Source organism: Hyperolius riggenbachi, chromosome 9 (assembly GCF_040937935.1).
Source record: "Hyperolius riggenbachi isolate aHypRig1 chromosome 9, aHypRig1.pri, whole genome shotgun sequence".
NCBI classification, from domain to species: Eukaryota; Metazoa; Chordata; class Amphibia; order Anura; family Hyperoliidae; genus Hyperolius; species Hyperolius riggenbachi.
The window spans coordinates 30,260,511-30,277,086 of record NC_090654.1 but is presented as its reverse complement, the minus strand read 5'-3'; the positions used below and the strand labels follow the sequence as shown (position 1 = coordinate 30,277,086).

The window sequence follows — 16,576 nt, the reverse complement described above, 5'->3', positions numbered from 1 at the left end:
GAAGAATATTTTTCAGAGAGTTTCCTGTAATTTTCATATGTCTTCTTAAGTCTTGTAAGTGCATTGTTTAATTGCTCTCCATTACTGCCAGTCTTCTCAATATCAGATATGTGTTGCAGCGTTTTTATCCACAATTTAGACAGACTATGGAACATTCCTTCACTTTCTGCTTCATACCTCTCTCTTGCCTTTAGAGAAAGATGTATTGACCGCCTTGGTCTCTCAGGTAGTACAACATGTTTATCTGAATCATCTTGACCGAGCATTAATTCATCTTCCATGTTAATAGAATGCATAGAAATAGACATGCTCTATGGTTGCAGATATGATGCTTATGAATCTTATCACTGGGTGATTTTTTTTTTTTTTTAAACTTAATAGCGATAGTCCCAAACAGAAGAAATGTTCAATTTCTGAAGCAGTCTGTACTCACTGTATTCACTGTAGGAAGGCAGACAGGCAATTCTTGTACTTTTTTGCTGAACGTCTATTTACTCTTTGTAGATTTGTGTTTGAGGTGTAGCTAAGTAATCCTTTATCGTATTGCAGATCAGTCCTTTACTGATGAGATGACAGGAAATCCCATTACCTTCTTGCAGATATCATATTTTTACTGTTCTGTTTCGAATTCCCGCTTTATGTGTGAGGCATACTCCAGAAGACCCAGTCTGTATAGCAGTACAACTCCACACTGATTTAGAAACCTCCACAGGCAGTTTACTCGATGAAATAATGACTCCAAGTATAATCTGTAGTATCTTTACTTGCGTTGAAAGCATACAAAGATGTTTTTTAGAGCATATTCATAGGTAAAAATATGATGCGACTACAAGCACAGCAGGATCTCCTCACTAACTGAACTCAACTGTTGCAGAAACATCTAGACAAGGCTGTTGAGCAGGGAGTTACAGTTGGGAAATGCTAAATAACTAAATCTTGCAGGGGGACTGGAATATACTAATACAAAGAATATAAATAATGTTAAATAACATTAAAGGAGGCTGTTGTGACAGCACAATCAGATAGACATGTGTATGCACAGTGCCGAGGACACAAATAACTATGCTGTGTTCCTATTTTTCTTTCTCTGCCTGAAAGAGTTAAATATCAGGTATGTAAGTGGCTGACTCAGTCCTGACTCAGACAGGAAGTGACTACAGTGCGACCCTCACTGATAAGAAATTCCAACTGCAAAGCACTTTCCTAGCAGAAAATGGCTTCTGAGAGCAAAAAAGAGATAAAAAGGGGAATTTCTTATCAGTGAGGGTCACACTGTAGTCACTTCTTGTCTGAGTCAGGACTGAATCAGCCACTTACATACCTGATATTTTTAATCTTTCAGGCAGAGAAAGAAAAAAAAGGAACACAGCATAGTTATTTGTGTGCTAGGCACTGTACATACCCATGTCTATCTCATCATGTCACATGTCACTTCGGGTATCCTTTAAACTAGATTGTACATTGAGGATTGTATGGCTAAATGGATTACAATGCATTTCCAATTCCAGAACTGGGTTACTAGGAAAAGGGGTCCTAGGGATGGTCAGACCAGACGCTACTAATTTTAAGGCGTTGCAAAATTTATATTAATTTTATGCAAACATATATCGCTGGGAAATGGACCAATCAAAATAATGAATTAATGCATCAAGTATAACCAGCTCAAAACTTTACGCGTTAACACTTGGGTGATATTTTTGTTGCATATATTTGCTCAGTATGAACAGTCAGACCTATTAAAAGGAAACAAGATCATGCAATAACAATAGACAAGAGTTTGATGACGCCTAGACTCAAATAATCAGAGCAGACGCTGACTAGGTCCAAATTATGCAACACTTGCCCACAACAAGTATGGCGTCCAGCGCTCTCTGAGATGACAAGTGCTGGCGGAAGTGACATCGCTAACCTGTTCCCTGAGTGGAGATGGCCTTGCTCTCCTCTCTCTGCTCAGGGCAGTGAAGCCGCAGCGGAGAGGCGGAAGTTCCCGGCGGTCACCGCGCATAGTGGGAAGATGGCGACGCTCAGAGCGCTGGGCAAGCTGCGGGCACCTTCAGCGCTTCTGGCCGGGAGGTGGCAGAAGGTGACCCAGCCGGTCAGGTAAGAGGAGGGGGGCAGTGATAAGGGGGCGCCAGCACCCCACTGTGCATGTGACGGGAATGGGGGGAGAAGTTCAGTGACCAGAAGAGCTGCAGCTCAGCAATACGTCTCCATGCAGTCAGATTATTATATAACATATAGATACTGTATAAGGGGTTCAATGACAAGAGGGGGGCGCCAGCTCCCTGTATGTCTCTGTGTAATGTTTATATTGGGGTCAGTGACAGCCAGGAGCAGCACCAGTGCCCCAGTATGCCGCTATATTGTTATACTGCATCTGAATGGTCCGTGACAGTTTGTGTTATGTTATTGTGGTTAAAATGTTTGTATGTATTTGTATCAGAAAATGCAACCTAACCTAAGGCTCGGTTCACATCAGCGTTTTTTTTCCGGAACGTATACTGTACAAACGGAATGGATGTGAATGTATCCAATGTTAACCTATGGATCCATTCACTTGCGTCCGTTGGTACAGATACGTTCCGGCCCCCGGATCCAATAAATGCCACAGGCCCTAATTTTCCTGACCGATCTGCCCAGCGTAACTGATCGGGAAAAAAAATACTGCAGCATTGGGGGCAATGGGAAACGGAACGTTTCTTCACACTAGGGAAGAAACGGACCGTTCCACGGGGATAGGAGCATGGGCGACGCCATCCTGAGCGATGGGAGGGTCCATTGATCACAGTGGACAAATGGGACGCAGGAGAGAGAGATTGAGTAGACTCACAGGTATGACCTGTGTATTGTTATTTTGACTTTTTATTTTCAGTTCAGGTTCTCTTTAAAGTGTAACTGTCGGGCATAAAATCAAAAATCAATTATTTATTTTTATCTGGTAAACAAGTAATAAGGATGCTAACCAGGCAATCCAAAAGTTAAAATCTCTATTACTTTTCTTGTTTATAAATGATCATTCCCCAGTTTACCTGACTCTTATTTGGTACGTTGCGGCACAAAGGAAGTTGCAGGGCATGCTGGGTTGTCTTTTTTTGCTTCTTATTTCCCTTCAGACTTAACTAATGTACAAAAGCAAAAAAAGACAACCCAGCATGCTCTGCAACTTCCTTTGTGTGGCAACGTACCAAATAAGAGTCAGGGAAAGTGGGGAATGATCATTTATCAGCAAGAAAAGTAATAGTGATTTTAACTTTTGGATTGCCTGATTAGCATCCGTATTACTTGTTTACCAGATAAAAATAAAGAATTGATTTTTGATTATATGCCCGACAGTTACACTTTTTAAGGAAGAATAGCACAGACTCTGAGGAGTACATTTGAAATCGGCGCCGGTAGACTTGGGCGCAGGATACAGCGGTATATAGCTGATCCTGCTTCTGCACAAGTCCGGCCATTTTAATTACTATTCCCCCTCCAGGCCGCCATGGATAGTGGGGGAATGAAATAATTTGGCTTCCAGCAATTGCTGGAAGCCGAATTATTGTGTTTTTTAAGCAACTTCCGCTCTGTCTTCTGACGGAGCCGACGTTACTCACTGAGCGCCGCTATAGACTGATTGCCATTATAGTCTATGGCGGCGCTGGCTGCGCCCAAATCTAGCAGCGCTGAAAAGCACTGCTCCGACTCTGAGTGCTATGTTTGCAATTATGTTCGAAAAGTCTCTCAGCACTCAGAGCGCTAGTCTACTTTAGGGGACCCAGCAGAAATTCTCATAGGGAACCTTTTTTTAATCTAACAGCACAAGGTGTTGTGATTGGCCAATTAGTGAGAGCATAGTTTATTGCAACCTAGCGTAAACGTAGCAGTTCAAGAGGGTGCCCTTCACCCAATCAAATTAGCTGATCTTCACTATGAGGTTTCCTGCTGTGTCCTCTGAAGTAGACCAGCGCCACACTCTGTACAAGGCACTGCGATTATTATGGTAATTACAATGCCCTTGCGATCGGCAAATGCATGCTCTTTGAAAATCGCTTTAAAGCACATGTAGTGTGGAAGGACACATAGTGCAGCTCTGGCAAGAGGGGGTTGTGCAGAAAAAGTAGGAAGCTCACGGTCCTTCCAATTTTAGTGATATCACACTTTCAATAGAACGCATTATTTATGGTGCAATACAGCAAAATAAGAATCAATAGGAGGAGGTCCCCGCCCTTGCAAGCTTACAATCTAGAGGGTAGTAGGGTGGAACAAATAGGGAAGAAAGCATTGGGGGATGGGAGCAGTGAGCTACCGAGGCTACCTATAGCAAATTATAGGCTTGTCTAAATAGGTGTGGTTTCAGAGTCTGTTTGAAAGTTTCCAGGCTCGGAGCATGATGGACAGGCTGTGGGAGAGAATTCCAAAGGGTAGGGTCCGTCCATCAGAAGTCCTGGATATGAGAGTGAGAGGAGGTGACTAGGCTAGAGGACAAGAGGATCTCCTGTGAGGAATGGAGGATCCGGGGGAGGGGGGGGGTTGTTATCTGGCGATTAGAGCTTTGTATGGAGGTGACAGCTTGTGTAGAGCTTTGTATGATAGCGTGAGAAGTTTAAACTGGATCCTTTGGGTAATTGGTAATCAGTAAAGAGATTGGCAGAGAGGGGCTGCCTCAGAGGAGCGGGAGGAGAGGTGGATGAGATGGGCAGCAGAGTTTAGTAGTGACTGGTGAGGTGCCAGTCTGTTTTTTGGTAGACCACAGAGTACGGTGTTACAATAGTCAAGACGGGATATGATTAGAGCATGTACAAGCATTCTGTTTGCATCCTGTGCAAGGAAGGGACAAATTCTGTGACAGCCCAGTAATATTGACACAGAGGGAACTCTCTCTTTACCAAAAGTGTGGATTAATTTATTCTTTGTTTGTTTTTTCAAAATCCAGAGAGAAGCAATGGCAGCCAGATATCGAGTATATGAAACCAATCTATGGCGCCTTCATGTTCCCGGCTCCCGGGACAGAGAAGTGGGCGCCCGCCCCCTGGCATGGTGAGTCGCCCGACACAATATGTGGGTGTTGCCTGAATGGTGAAAAACACGCAGCTATTAGGCATAGGCGCGCCCATCTGGAATCCCAGATCTTTAAACTGGACCTGAACTCAGAAAGAACTACTTCTCCTCTCTAACAGATAAGCAACAGCATAATGACTTTTAAAGAAAAACATTTCCTTGTTACAGCTGATACAAATCCTTCAACAGTGTCTACTTCCTGCTTTCATGGAAGTCGGCGAGAAGTTAACACCTGTGTTTACAAATTAGTTGTCTGCCAAGGACTGCTGAATGTCTGTGCTGACACAGCTGAGAGATCAAATTACACTTGTGATCAGGGCTGTGGAGTCGGTACAAAAATCTTCCGACTCCAACTCCGACGCCTCAGTTTCTGAAACCACGACTCCAACTCCGACTCCGGGTACCCAAAATTGCTCAGACTCCGACTCCTCGACTCCGACTCCTTAGTCTAATACTTAACAGGGCTGTGGATTTTGTACAAAAATCATGCGACTTCGACTCCTCAGTTTCTGAAACCACGACTCCGACTCCAGTGCCCAAAATTGCCTCGACTCCGACTCCAACTCCGACTCCACAGCCCTGCTTGTGATTACTTGAAGATGAGGGGGGAATTAGGCTCCTCTCTCTAAAAACACACAGGGTACATTTCTCTCTGTTTTCCTTGTGTCCTGTGAAAGAGTTCAGCTCCACTTTAACAGTCGGTTCCTACTTCAGCAGAGAACCACTCAGGAAGCGGATTCTACTGCTAAAAATAGGACTCCTCCCATTTATGGTTAACTGCGCTGCAATAATGGGATGCAAAGTCCTGACTTGCAACATTTTTACTGCAACAGACCGCAAATGCCGGGTACACGGACACAATAGCAGCATTTGAAAACAGAAAGTACACAAAATTGTATGTGTGTGCCAGGCATTACAGTAGGTTGTAAATAAACGACAGATCTGAGATCTTTTGGACTAGTCACTCTCTTCATGGGGGATTCTCTGAATTTTCTTTTCTCTTTACAGAAGCACTTCCTGCAAAGGAGCTATACCAAGATGTCAGGCAGTTTCCCTACCGGTGTGCTCTCTATTTTGACAGTTGAACTGAGCAACTACTGTTTAGCAAGTGCTTTTGGAAATAAATAGGTGGACTAGTCCAAAACCTGACAGATCTATCAGATTTTCACTACCTATTGAGACATAGGAAAAAATGTGTACATCTGGGAGAAATCTACATTTATAATTATGCATTTTAACCAGCTGGGCGGTATGGACGAGCTCAGCTCGTCCATCACCGCCGGAGGCTGCCGCTCAGGCCCTGCTGGGCCGATTTTCATGAAATAAAGAGCAGCACACGCAGCCGGCACTTTGCCAGCCGCGTGTGCTGCCCGATCGCCGGCGCTCTGCGGCGATCCGCCGCGAGCAGCGGCGAAAGAGGGTCCCCCCAGCCACCTGAGCCCAGCGTAGCCGGAACAAAAAGTTCCGGCCAGCGCTAAGGGCTGGATCGGAGGCGGCAGACGTCAGGACGTCGGCTGACGTCTATGACGTTACTCCGCTCGTCGCTATGGCGACGATCTAAGCAAAACAAGGAAGGCCGCTCATTGCGGCCTTCCTTGTTTATTCTGGGCGCCGGAGGCGATCGGAAGAACGCCTCCGGAGCGCCCTCTAGTGGGCTTTCATGCAGCCAACTTTCAGTTGGCTGCATGAAATAGTTTTTTTTTTTATTTAAAAAAAACCCTCCCGCAGCCACCCTGGCGATTTAATCAGAACGCCAGGGTGGTTAAAGGATACCAGAGCTTAACTAAGTAGAAAAAGCGGGGAAAGCAGGCCTGTACTGGAAGCTGTCCTGATTTCACACACCCCCCCCCCACCCCTAGTATCCTTTAAAGGACAGTTGTCCTTTAAAGGACAACTGTAACAAGTGGCCTATGGAGGCTGCCATATTTATTTCCTTTTAAGCAATACCAGTTGCCTGGCAGCCCTGCTGATCTATTTGGCAGCAGTAGTGTCTGAATCACACCAGAAACAAGCATGCAGCTAATCTTGTCAGATCTGACAATAATGTCAGAAACACCTGATATGCTGCATGCTTGTTCAGAGTCTATGGCTAAAATAATTAGAGGCAGACAATTAGCAGGATAGCCAGGCAACTGGTATTGCTTAAAAGGAAATAAATATCTCTGGGGTAAGGGCAGGGCCAAACTTAAAAACACGCTACTACAAAACCCAATGAGCCTTGGCGGAATTGCGTTCCCAGTATTTCAGAAATACTATTTTGCATCGCAGCTGCAACATATATCGGCTTGGTTCACTGTCCCTCCAACCACAAATGTAGAACCACTTGGATATCTATTAGACCCTGTTTTAGAAAGCCCCGCAATGGATACTCTGAGGTGTTATATACCACAAAAGAAAAAACACAACACAATTCTGATGCAGGCATCTCAAGTATGGAAAGCCATCACTAAAATATATAGCACTAAAGGTATAGGAAAACACACTCCCCTATGGTATAACCCTAATCTTTCAGAATTTGGCACCATCCCTGACCCCTCTTTCTGGATAACTAGAGGGATAATATTCCTTGAAAATATCATAGCAAACGGGCAGATTGCTTCTTTTGCCCTCTTAGTCTCTACCTATCACATCCCCATGAACCAAGAGTTTCGATACTGGCAATTAAAACACGCTTTTTGTAAGCAATTTCCTAAGACACCTATACAATTATATGGCTCTCCCATTATTGAAATGCTCAAAAACGGTCCAGTTAGGCACATGATAGGAGAGCTATATAAAAAACTTTTAGAATTTGGTGCCGAGGAACTCACCACTGAATCACGTAACAGATGGGTTTCATGTGGACTGGATATTGCAGATGAAGACTGGGATGATGCTTTATTTGCCCCTAAGAAAGTGTCCCCATGTATACGCGATCGTATCACACAAATATACATTTTGCATCAGGCCTACTTAACCCCTAGGCAGCTTTGTAAATACAACCCACAATCTTCCAACAACTGCCCCAAGTGTCAGGAAGCATCCCCTTCATTCTATCACCTCATCTGGAGTTGTCCAGTTGTGGCAGCTTTTTGGTCCCAAGTAGTTAAATTTTTACACGACAAGATGGGCTGCCCCATAAGCTACGACCCTTTATTGTGCCTCCTTGGAGTCATACAAGATGAAGCTTTAGATAATGCTCTTAAATCATTTCTGACAGAAGTGCTATTTACAGGTAGACAAGAGGTGGCGTGTAGATGGCTTGCGCCCACGCCACCCTCATATGACAATTGGATTAAACGTATCAGCACTGCATTACCTTATAAAAAACTTGTATACGCACACAGGGGAGCACAAAAGAAATTTCATTTAATATGGGACAGGTGGAAAAATCGGTGATTTAGTGTTGCGGAGTAAGCTCCCTGTAATACAATTCAAAACTATGTCTATGCTAGGCTCCACGGTATATTCCTATGAACGCTGAGACAACAGATATATTATGCATGCCCCATGTACTTACCTGGATCTTGTAATTAGATCCCTTGTACTTCTATACGAGAATACCTATGTACTATTGTTGCTATGATGCATATGTGACTATAACTGGATGCCCGACTCTTGCCTTGTATATGACGTTAAATCCTTCCAATAAACGTTTATTTTGGTTTAAAAAAAAAGGAAATAAATATGGCAGCCTCCATATATTGTGCCTCTCACTACAGTTGTCATTTAAGCAATACCAGTTGCCTGACAGTCCTGCTGATCCTCTGCCTCTAATACTTTTAGCCACAGACCCTGAACAAGCATGCAGCAGATCAGGTGTCTCTCACATTATTGTCAGATCTGACAAAATTAGCTGCATGCTTGTTTCTTGTGTTATTCAGACACTACTGCAGCCAAATAGACCAGCAGGGGTTTCCAGGTAATTGGTACTGTTTAACAGTAAATACATATGGCAGTCTCCATATTGTTCAGTTTCCTTTGCTCTGTAAAACCAATGTAAGTCTTGTATTGCTTTCTGTGTCAGTGGTGACAGACAAGTCACTTACTGTGACAGAAGTGTAAACTCAGAGTGACATTTATCAAGATTGTCTGAGACAAATTATTAGTAGGTTTTTAGAAATATGTGCAAAACTGTCTCAGACATCCTAAGAAATCACTAAATAGTGCAGATTCCTTCTTAATCAGTTAGGAATAGGAGGAGTTAAGAAGGTCTCTGACAGTGCAGTGTGTGAGGGGGATCGCTGTTGTGTTAACCAATACATCTGCTGCATTGCATCAATGCCCAGCACTGGAAGAGGATAAGCACAGAACGGTTTCACAGGACACCTGACAGCAGGGGGAGGAGTACTTCACAAATCATGCCTAGCCTGCACTGCTGCACTATCTGTAGAACTGTTATTAAGCACTTCTTAAACTGAAGCAGTTTAGGGATGGATTTGGACTTTTCTTAACTGTAGTGCAGCTCTAGAAATCCATGCTAAACTGCCCCTATTACGTAGGATTTGAGAAATTTCTTATCATGCAGGACAGTTCCTCTGCTGGTTAGAACAGTTTAAGAAGAAAAAACTGTCGGTAACGCCTTGGAAAACTAATAACTCGCACTCTCCTTTTCCTGGAACAGACAAGGACCCTCCTGCTGAAAAAGGTGTTTCCACAATAACTTTAAATTTTGGGCCCCAGCACCCGGCTGCCCATGGCGTGCTGCGATTGGTCATGGATCTGAGTGGTGAGTCTGTGAAGAAGTGCGACCCCCACATAGGACTCCTTCACCGTGGCACAGAGAAGCTTATCGAGTACAAGACCTACCTACAGGTAATGGGTTGCTCTGTCTGCTTACCTCTCCTTATGCACCTGGGTGGGAGACAGCAGAGCTACTACCACTGCCTCCTAAAGGGAACCCGATGTGCAAGACCTATGGAAGCTGCCATATTTATTTCTTTTTAAGAAATACCAGTTGCCTGGCTGTCCTCCTGATCCTGTGTCTGTTACTTTTAGCCATAGACCCTGAACAAGCATGCAGCAGATCAGGTACTCTGACTCAGCTGGCTCAGGTTTTACTGGATTAGCCATATGGTTGTTCCAGGGTTTTGACACAGACACTACTTATTCCAGAAGATCAACATGGCTGCCAGGCAATTGGTATTGTTTTCAAGGAAATACATATGGCAGCCACCATATCCCTCTCACCTCGGGTTCCCTTTTAAATGCGCTCTTCTCCTGAGCCTACTCGGACGCAAGTGGTTCTAAAGGCTGCCCGAGGAGAAGCCAGAGCTATTCAACCCAGCAGGTCAAATAACTTCAACCAGGCATGGCACAGGAAAGAGGGAGGACTGGGAAGGCTCTATGGCAGTGATGGCTAACCTTGGCACTCCAACTGTGGTGGAACTACAAGTCCCATGAGGCATTGTAATACTCTGACAGCTCTAAGAATAACTCGGGGAGGCAGAGGCATGATGGGATTTGTAGTTTTGTCACAGCTGGAGTGCCATGGTTAGCCATCACTGCTGTATGGTATACAGAGCCTTCCCTCTACTTAGGTGAGTATAAATCCTGGAGTGAGTTTCCTTAAAGTTCCTCTTAAACCCCATCTATACCATACAATTTTTTTTCGATTCAATCTGACATGTCTAATCGTGATTCGATTCAATTTGCCATTGGAAAACAATGGCAAATTGAATTGAATCCCGATCAACCATGTCGGATGGAATTGAATCGAATCGGACAAAAAATTGTATGGTGTAGATGGGGCTTTAGGCTCCTTTCACACTAGAAAGATCGCATTGCATCCCAAAAGTTGCACCGCGCGTTACCAGTGAATGAAAGCATGCCTCACTGCCACTGTAAACGTGTGCGTTACCTTGTCAAAGCACTGCATGCTGCGCCGTATCCCGATGGAACCTGCCGCACAGTGATAGCCCTATAGGAATATCAGTGCCTCTGCATTGTGATGTGATTATTTGGTCCGATGCGACCACCCTCCCCCTCCCCCTCTCATGCAAGTGAGGTGGCGGCCATGTTTCCAGAGACTAACGGAGCGCTTCATGATCCAAAAACCTCAGCCTTTGTTGCCACGGCCCACCCAGTTTGGCAACCACCAATAAGGCAGCTGCAGACACACAGGTGGGCGTGGCCAGAGCCTCGGTGCTGTATTTGAAAAAAAATAAATTACCAGGGCTCATTCTTCGAGGGGACTGGAGCGATCAACTGCCTGGAGGAAGGACATCAGGACAGGTAAGTATTTAAAGGGACTCTGAGCAGTGACTGAAACAAAAAGTTTTCACTTACCTGGGGCTTCCTCCAGCCCACCGTAGGCTGCGAGGTCCCCCGATGCCCTCCTGGCTCCTCTCCGTCTGCTTCCGCTGGCTCCTGTTACCGGGTGTCGGGCCGGGTCTTCTTTGATCCTCACTCATGGTGTCATCACGCCGCCTGCTGCGTGTCATCACGGCGGCCGGCGTGACAGGTCTGGGCATGCGCAGTGTTCTACCGCTAAACCACGCATGTGCATACCTGTCACACCGACCATCGTGATGACGCAAAGTGGCCGGAGTGATGACACCATGCATGAGAATCCAGGAAGAGCCGGCCCGGGTGTCGCCGGTAACGGGAGCCAGCAGAGGCAGACGGAGAGGAGCCAGGAGGACATCGGTGTACCACGCAGCCTACGGTGAGCTGGAGGAAGCCCCAGGTAAGTGAAATCTTTTTGTTTCAGTCACTGCTCAGGTTCTCTTTAACTCTGTCATGACAGGCTTTAGATACTGTTTAACATCACAGACTTGCCACCATAGTGAATGAGTGTATGAAGCTGGAGGTATGGGGCAGGGCCATACATCAACGTTGCAACCACATGATGCTATTGCACCTATCACAGAGCTTTTCCAGACAAGGCTTGGTTTCTGTATGAGTTTAGTGGCTGTCTGAATGCTTAAAGAGACTCTGTAACAACAAAAACCTCCCCTGGGGGGTACTCACCTCGGGTGGGGGAAGCCTCCGGATCCTAATGAGGCTTCCCACGCCGTCCTCGGTCCCACGGGGGTCTCGCTGCAGTCCTCCGAACAGCCGGCGACAGAGCCGACTGTAGCTTCAATATTTACCTTTGCTTGCTCCAGCGGGGGCGCTGTGGAGGCTTTCGGCACGGAAATAGACTGAAATACCTGATCTCCGTCGGGTTCGCTCTACTGCGCAGGCGCTGGAAACTTGCGCCTGCGCAGTAGAGCAGACCCGACGGCGAACGGGTATTTCCGCCTACTTCGGAGCCGACAGCCGTCAGAGCGCCTGCGCAGGAGCCAGGAAGGTAAATATTGACGTCACCGCTGCACGGAGGGCTACAGCGAGACCCCCGAGGGACACAGGACGGCGTGGGAAGCCTCATTAGGATCCCGAGGCTTCCCCCACCCGAGGTGAGTACCCCCCAGGGGACGTTTTGATGTTACAGTTCCTCTTTAAAGAGAGGCTCTGAGTATAACAGGTACTTGCAGGCAAAAATGACAGAGTCGTGGTAAATGCAGCAGTGTGAAATCGCATACCTTGAAGGCTTTAGGCACTATACAGTAATCAACAGAATACATACATTTGTGAAAGATGGAGAGAGGTCAGACACTGTCGTCCTATTAATCCTTTCTGTCATCCTCTAGGCCTTGCCGTACTTTGACCGCCTGGACTATGTCTCCATGATGTGCAATGAACAGTGCTACTCCCTGGCTGTAGAGAAACTGCTAAACATCCAGCCACCAATCCGGGCTCAGTGGATCAGAGGTAAGTGACTGAGGATGGCTAGGCATGCTGGGGTTTGTAGTGTGTAAAAACCCAAGTACAAAGGCACTTTTAGCAGACCTGAACTCAGAATTCCCCTCTGCTCTAGACTACAAGCAACAGCAGCATAATCTTTAAAGAAAAAAAAATATTTGTTACAGCTGATACAAATCCTGCACTAAATCTGCAGGGTCTACTTCCTGTTGTCATGGAAGCAGACGTAGGGTTAACATCAGGTGTTTACCAATTAGCTTCTCTGCAGAGGCAGCCAGCTGACACAGCTGAGAGATCAGATTACAGTTGTAATTACTTGAAGATGAGTGGGAATTAGACAGGTTAAACTCTAAATATGCACAGGGTGGATTTATCTGTGTTTTCCTTCTGTCCTGTGCAAGAGTTCAGGTCCACTTTAACAAGAGAATGCAGTTTTTATTCACCACTTCGGTACCAGCAGCCTCTGCCCCGTTAAAGGGAAGGTTCAGGGAGGGTGGTTAAAAAATAAAAATCAATTTCCACTTACCTGGGGCTTCCTCCAGCCCGTGGCAGGCAGGAGGTGCCCTCGCCGCCTCTCCGGTGGCGACCCGACCTGCGCAGTACAGCCTGGCGGACGTCCGATGACGTCAGCGCGCCGGCGTGGGACGCAGAAGTGCCGGGCCTTGGAGCGCAGAAGAGCCCAACCTGGCAGCCGGCCAGGTCGGGTCGGCCACCGGAGACCACCGGGAGCGGCGGCGAAGGCACCTCCTGCCTGCCGCGGGCTGGAGGAAGCCCCAGGTAAGTGGAAATTGATTTTTATTTTTTAGCCACCCTCCCTGAACCTTCCCTTTAAGGACCAGAGGCTGCTGATAAGCTAAAACGCTGCATCCCGACGAATCGCCGCAAAAATCCGCTGCTCTCGCCGGTCACGCCGCTCTGTCCCCGCCGCAGGCTGCTTTCTCTGCCGTCGCTATGACGGCAGAGCGCTGTGCGCTGGTCAGGAGCCGCTTTCATTGGCTCCTAACCCTGTCATTCAATGTAAGCCAATGGGATTGGCTTACAGTAATGACAGGGCCAGGAGCCAACGAAAACGGTTCCTGCCCGGCAGGGCTGTGGAGTCGGAGTCGTGGAGTCGGGCAATTTTGAGTGCCTGGAGTCGGAGTCGGGAAAAAATGTACCGACTCCGACTCCTAATGAATTTGTAACTGTAATTAAAATAGAAAATATGATAAAATGTTCTATTTCTCAGATAATAGTCATTAAAAATAATGTATATATACAGTATATATACAGTAATAGCTGTGCTTAGTCCACAAAAATGAAATAAACCAATCAAAATTAGTTACTTGTGCTGCTTCAATAAAGCAGTCCCTGTATTTTTAAGGTCAGATATACAGATCTGATTGTGACTGTATATATGATGTGTACACAGGAGTCTCTTATATATACTAAATAACATCTATGCTGTAAGAATAAAGCCTGATGTGTAGCTGTGTCACTAATAGAGATGGTCAATGAGATGGAAATAATTCCGCATTGATGCTGATTTATGCAAATGTATGCACTCCTTTTGCTGATGAAATCAAATAATTTGATATGTTGTTAAAATTTGGTTTGGTGACTACAAATTAAAGGGTAACTGAGACGGATGAAAAGTAAAGTTTTATACATACCTGGGGCTTCCTCCTGCCCCCTTCAGGCTAATCAGTCCCTCGCTGTCCTCCACCACCCAGATCTTCTGCTATGAGTCCTGGTAATTCAGCCAGTCAGCGCTGTCCGGCCGCATGCCGCTCCCACAGCCAGGAACATTCTGCACCTGCGCAATAGTGCTGCACAGGTGTAGTATGCTCCTGGCGGCGGAGTGTGTGCATGCGCACTACGCCCGACTGGCTCAAGTACCTGGACTCATAGCAGAAGATCCAGGTGGTGGAGGAGGACAACGAGGGACTGATTATCCTGAAGGCGGCGGGAGGAAGCCCCAGGTATGTATAAAACTTTAATTTCATCTGTCTCAGGTTTACTTTGTTACACAGTAGTACTATACTCTACATATGCACTCCCCACAGAGCTGCAGGGAATCCACTGAGAATGTTGTGCACATTGAACACAGAGGTGTTGTCTGTTTACAATCTCCTCATTCCCCTGCAGAGTACCTGCACATCATTCTTACATTTTCCCACACTTACATTGCCTAGGGCCTGATAGATGTTCTTTGTTCCGGTTTGTACCTTTTACAAGTACTCTTACCAAGGACTAGTTTTAGTCTAAAGGGAATAAATATAGTAGTCTACATATCCTTCTCACTTCAGTTGTCTTGTAAAATTCCTAAGCGTTGGCAGTTATGAGACGAATTTCATGTTACATACTTTTAATCAACAAAATTGTAATATGCAAATTAGAGGAGTCGGAGTCGGAGGAATCCTAAACTGAGGAGTCGGAGTCGGTGGTTTTTTGGACCGACTCCACAGCCCTGCCCGGCTCACAGTGCTCTGCCGTCATAGAGACGGCGGGGAGAGAGTGGCGGGGGCGCGCGGTGAATGGGACGTAGAGCTTACGTCCAGTCAGAACCGCAGCGCCCCCTGCCCGCCATAGATTTGTACTGTGTCGGTCTGGAAGAAGTTAATCAACTTTGAAACCTAGTATATTTACTCACTCTAAGCACCTGATGCAGGGAGCAGCTGTAAAATGTTCAGGTACTAGCGGCAAGGAGTCGGCGCATGTTACCCTATTAGCGCAAAGCAGCTTACCAGGGCTACACGCATGTTGCTATGACAATGCGTGGCACAAGTGCGGCGTACTGCGTGTTACACCAGTAGGGTAACGTGCACTGCACCTCTGCCATTAGTGCCTGTAAAAGTTCCATATGCTGCCTGGACTTGCCTATTTATCTTTTGTAAATTAAGCTGACTATTGACACTCTCTTTAAAGAGAGTCTGAAGCCTCCAAAAAACCCTGTTTTTACTTTACAGTCCTCTTCAGCATTCATGCCCTAGCTGAAACGCTGCATCCCTGCAGCTGAATGCTCAATTAATACCCCTGAAATCCCCGGGGCAAACTTTGGCGCTCCTTCCTGGTAGAGGCAGAGCTTTGTGCAGTAGCTCTGCCTCTGCTCGCATCAATCTGCGTGGATCTCTGCCTCTCCCCGCCCCTCTGTCTGCTTTCACTGAGAGGGGCGGGGAGAGGCAGTGATCAGCGCAGATTGATTGGATTCAAAGCTATAGTGCAAAGCTCTGCCTACCTCGGGCAGCAAAATCCACACCATGGAAAGTCGTGAAAGTTTGCCCCAGGATTTTGGCTGTATTAATTGAGCGTTCAGCCACAGGGATGCAGCGTTTCAGCTAGGGCATTAATGCTAAAGAGGACTGTAAAGTAAAAACAGGTGTTTTTGGAGGCTTCAGACTCTACAAAAAGAGAGTAAGAGCTGGTTCACACTGGCCGCTGTGCGGCGTTAAAGTGAACCAGAGATGATGCACCCTCATGTATTTTACCGTATATATCAGTGGGAACATTAGAGAAAACACCTACCCTGCTCTCTGTTTCATTTTTCACTGCTCAGCCTCCCTGTTATCAGCCCTGATAAAATCCCTGATTGAGCAATTAAGGTAGGTTCTAAGAATCTAATCTGCTGCATGCTTGTTCAGGGTCTATGACTGAAAGTATTAGCGGCAGAGGATCAGCAGGGCTGCCAGGCAACTGGTATTGCTTAAATGAAAATAAACATGACAGCCTCCATATCCCTCTCTCTTCAGTTGTCCTTTGAAACAGTGACCAAGAATTGAACTACACCCCAATCAGTAGCTGATACCCCCCCTTTCCCATGAGAAATCTTCTC

The 16,576-nt window shown here is 46.2% G+C and overlaps 1 protein-coding gene across 1 annotated transcript in view; it reads left to right on the top strand.

Annotated features, from left to right (window-relative positions):
- Positions 1 to 1,940: 1,940 nt before the first annotated feature.
- NDUFS2 (NADH:ubiquinone oxidoreductase core subunit S2) overlaps positions 1,941 to 16,576 on the top strand; it is a 37,297-nt gene continuing 22,661 nt past the window's right edge. The window contains exons 1-4 of the mRNA XM_068252317.1: positions 1,941 to 2,100; positions 4,916 to 5,019; positions 9,644 to 9,834; positions 12,654 to 12,774. Coding sequence (XP_068108418.1) covers positions 2,015 to 2,100; positions 4,916 to 5,019; positions 9,644 to 9,834; positions 12,654 to 12,774 — 502 coding nt within the window. The 5' untranslated portion in view covers positions 1,941 to 2,014. The remainder of the gene's footprint in view (positions 2,101 to 4,915; positions 5,020 to 9,643; positions 9,835 to 12,653; positions 12,775 to 16,576) is intronic.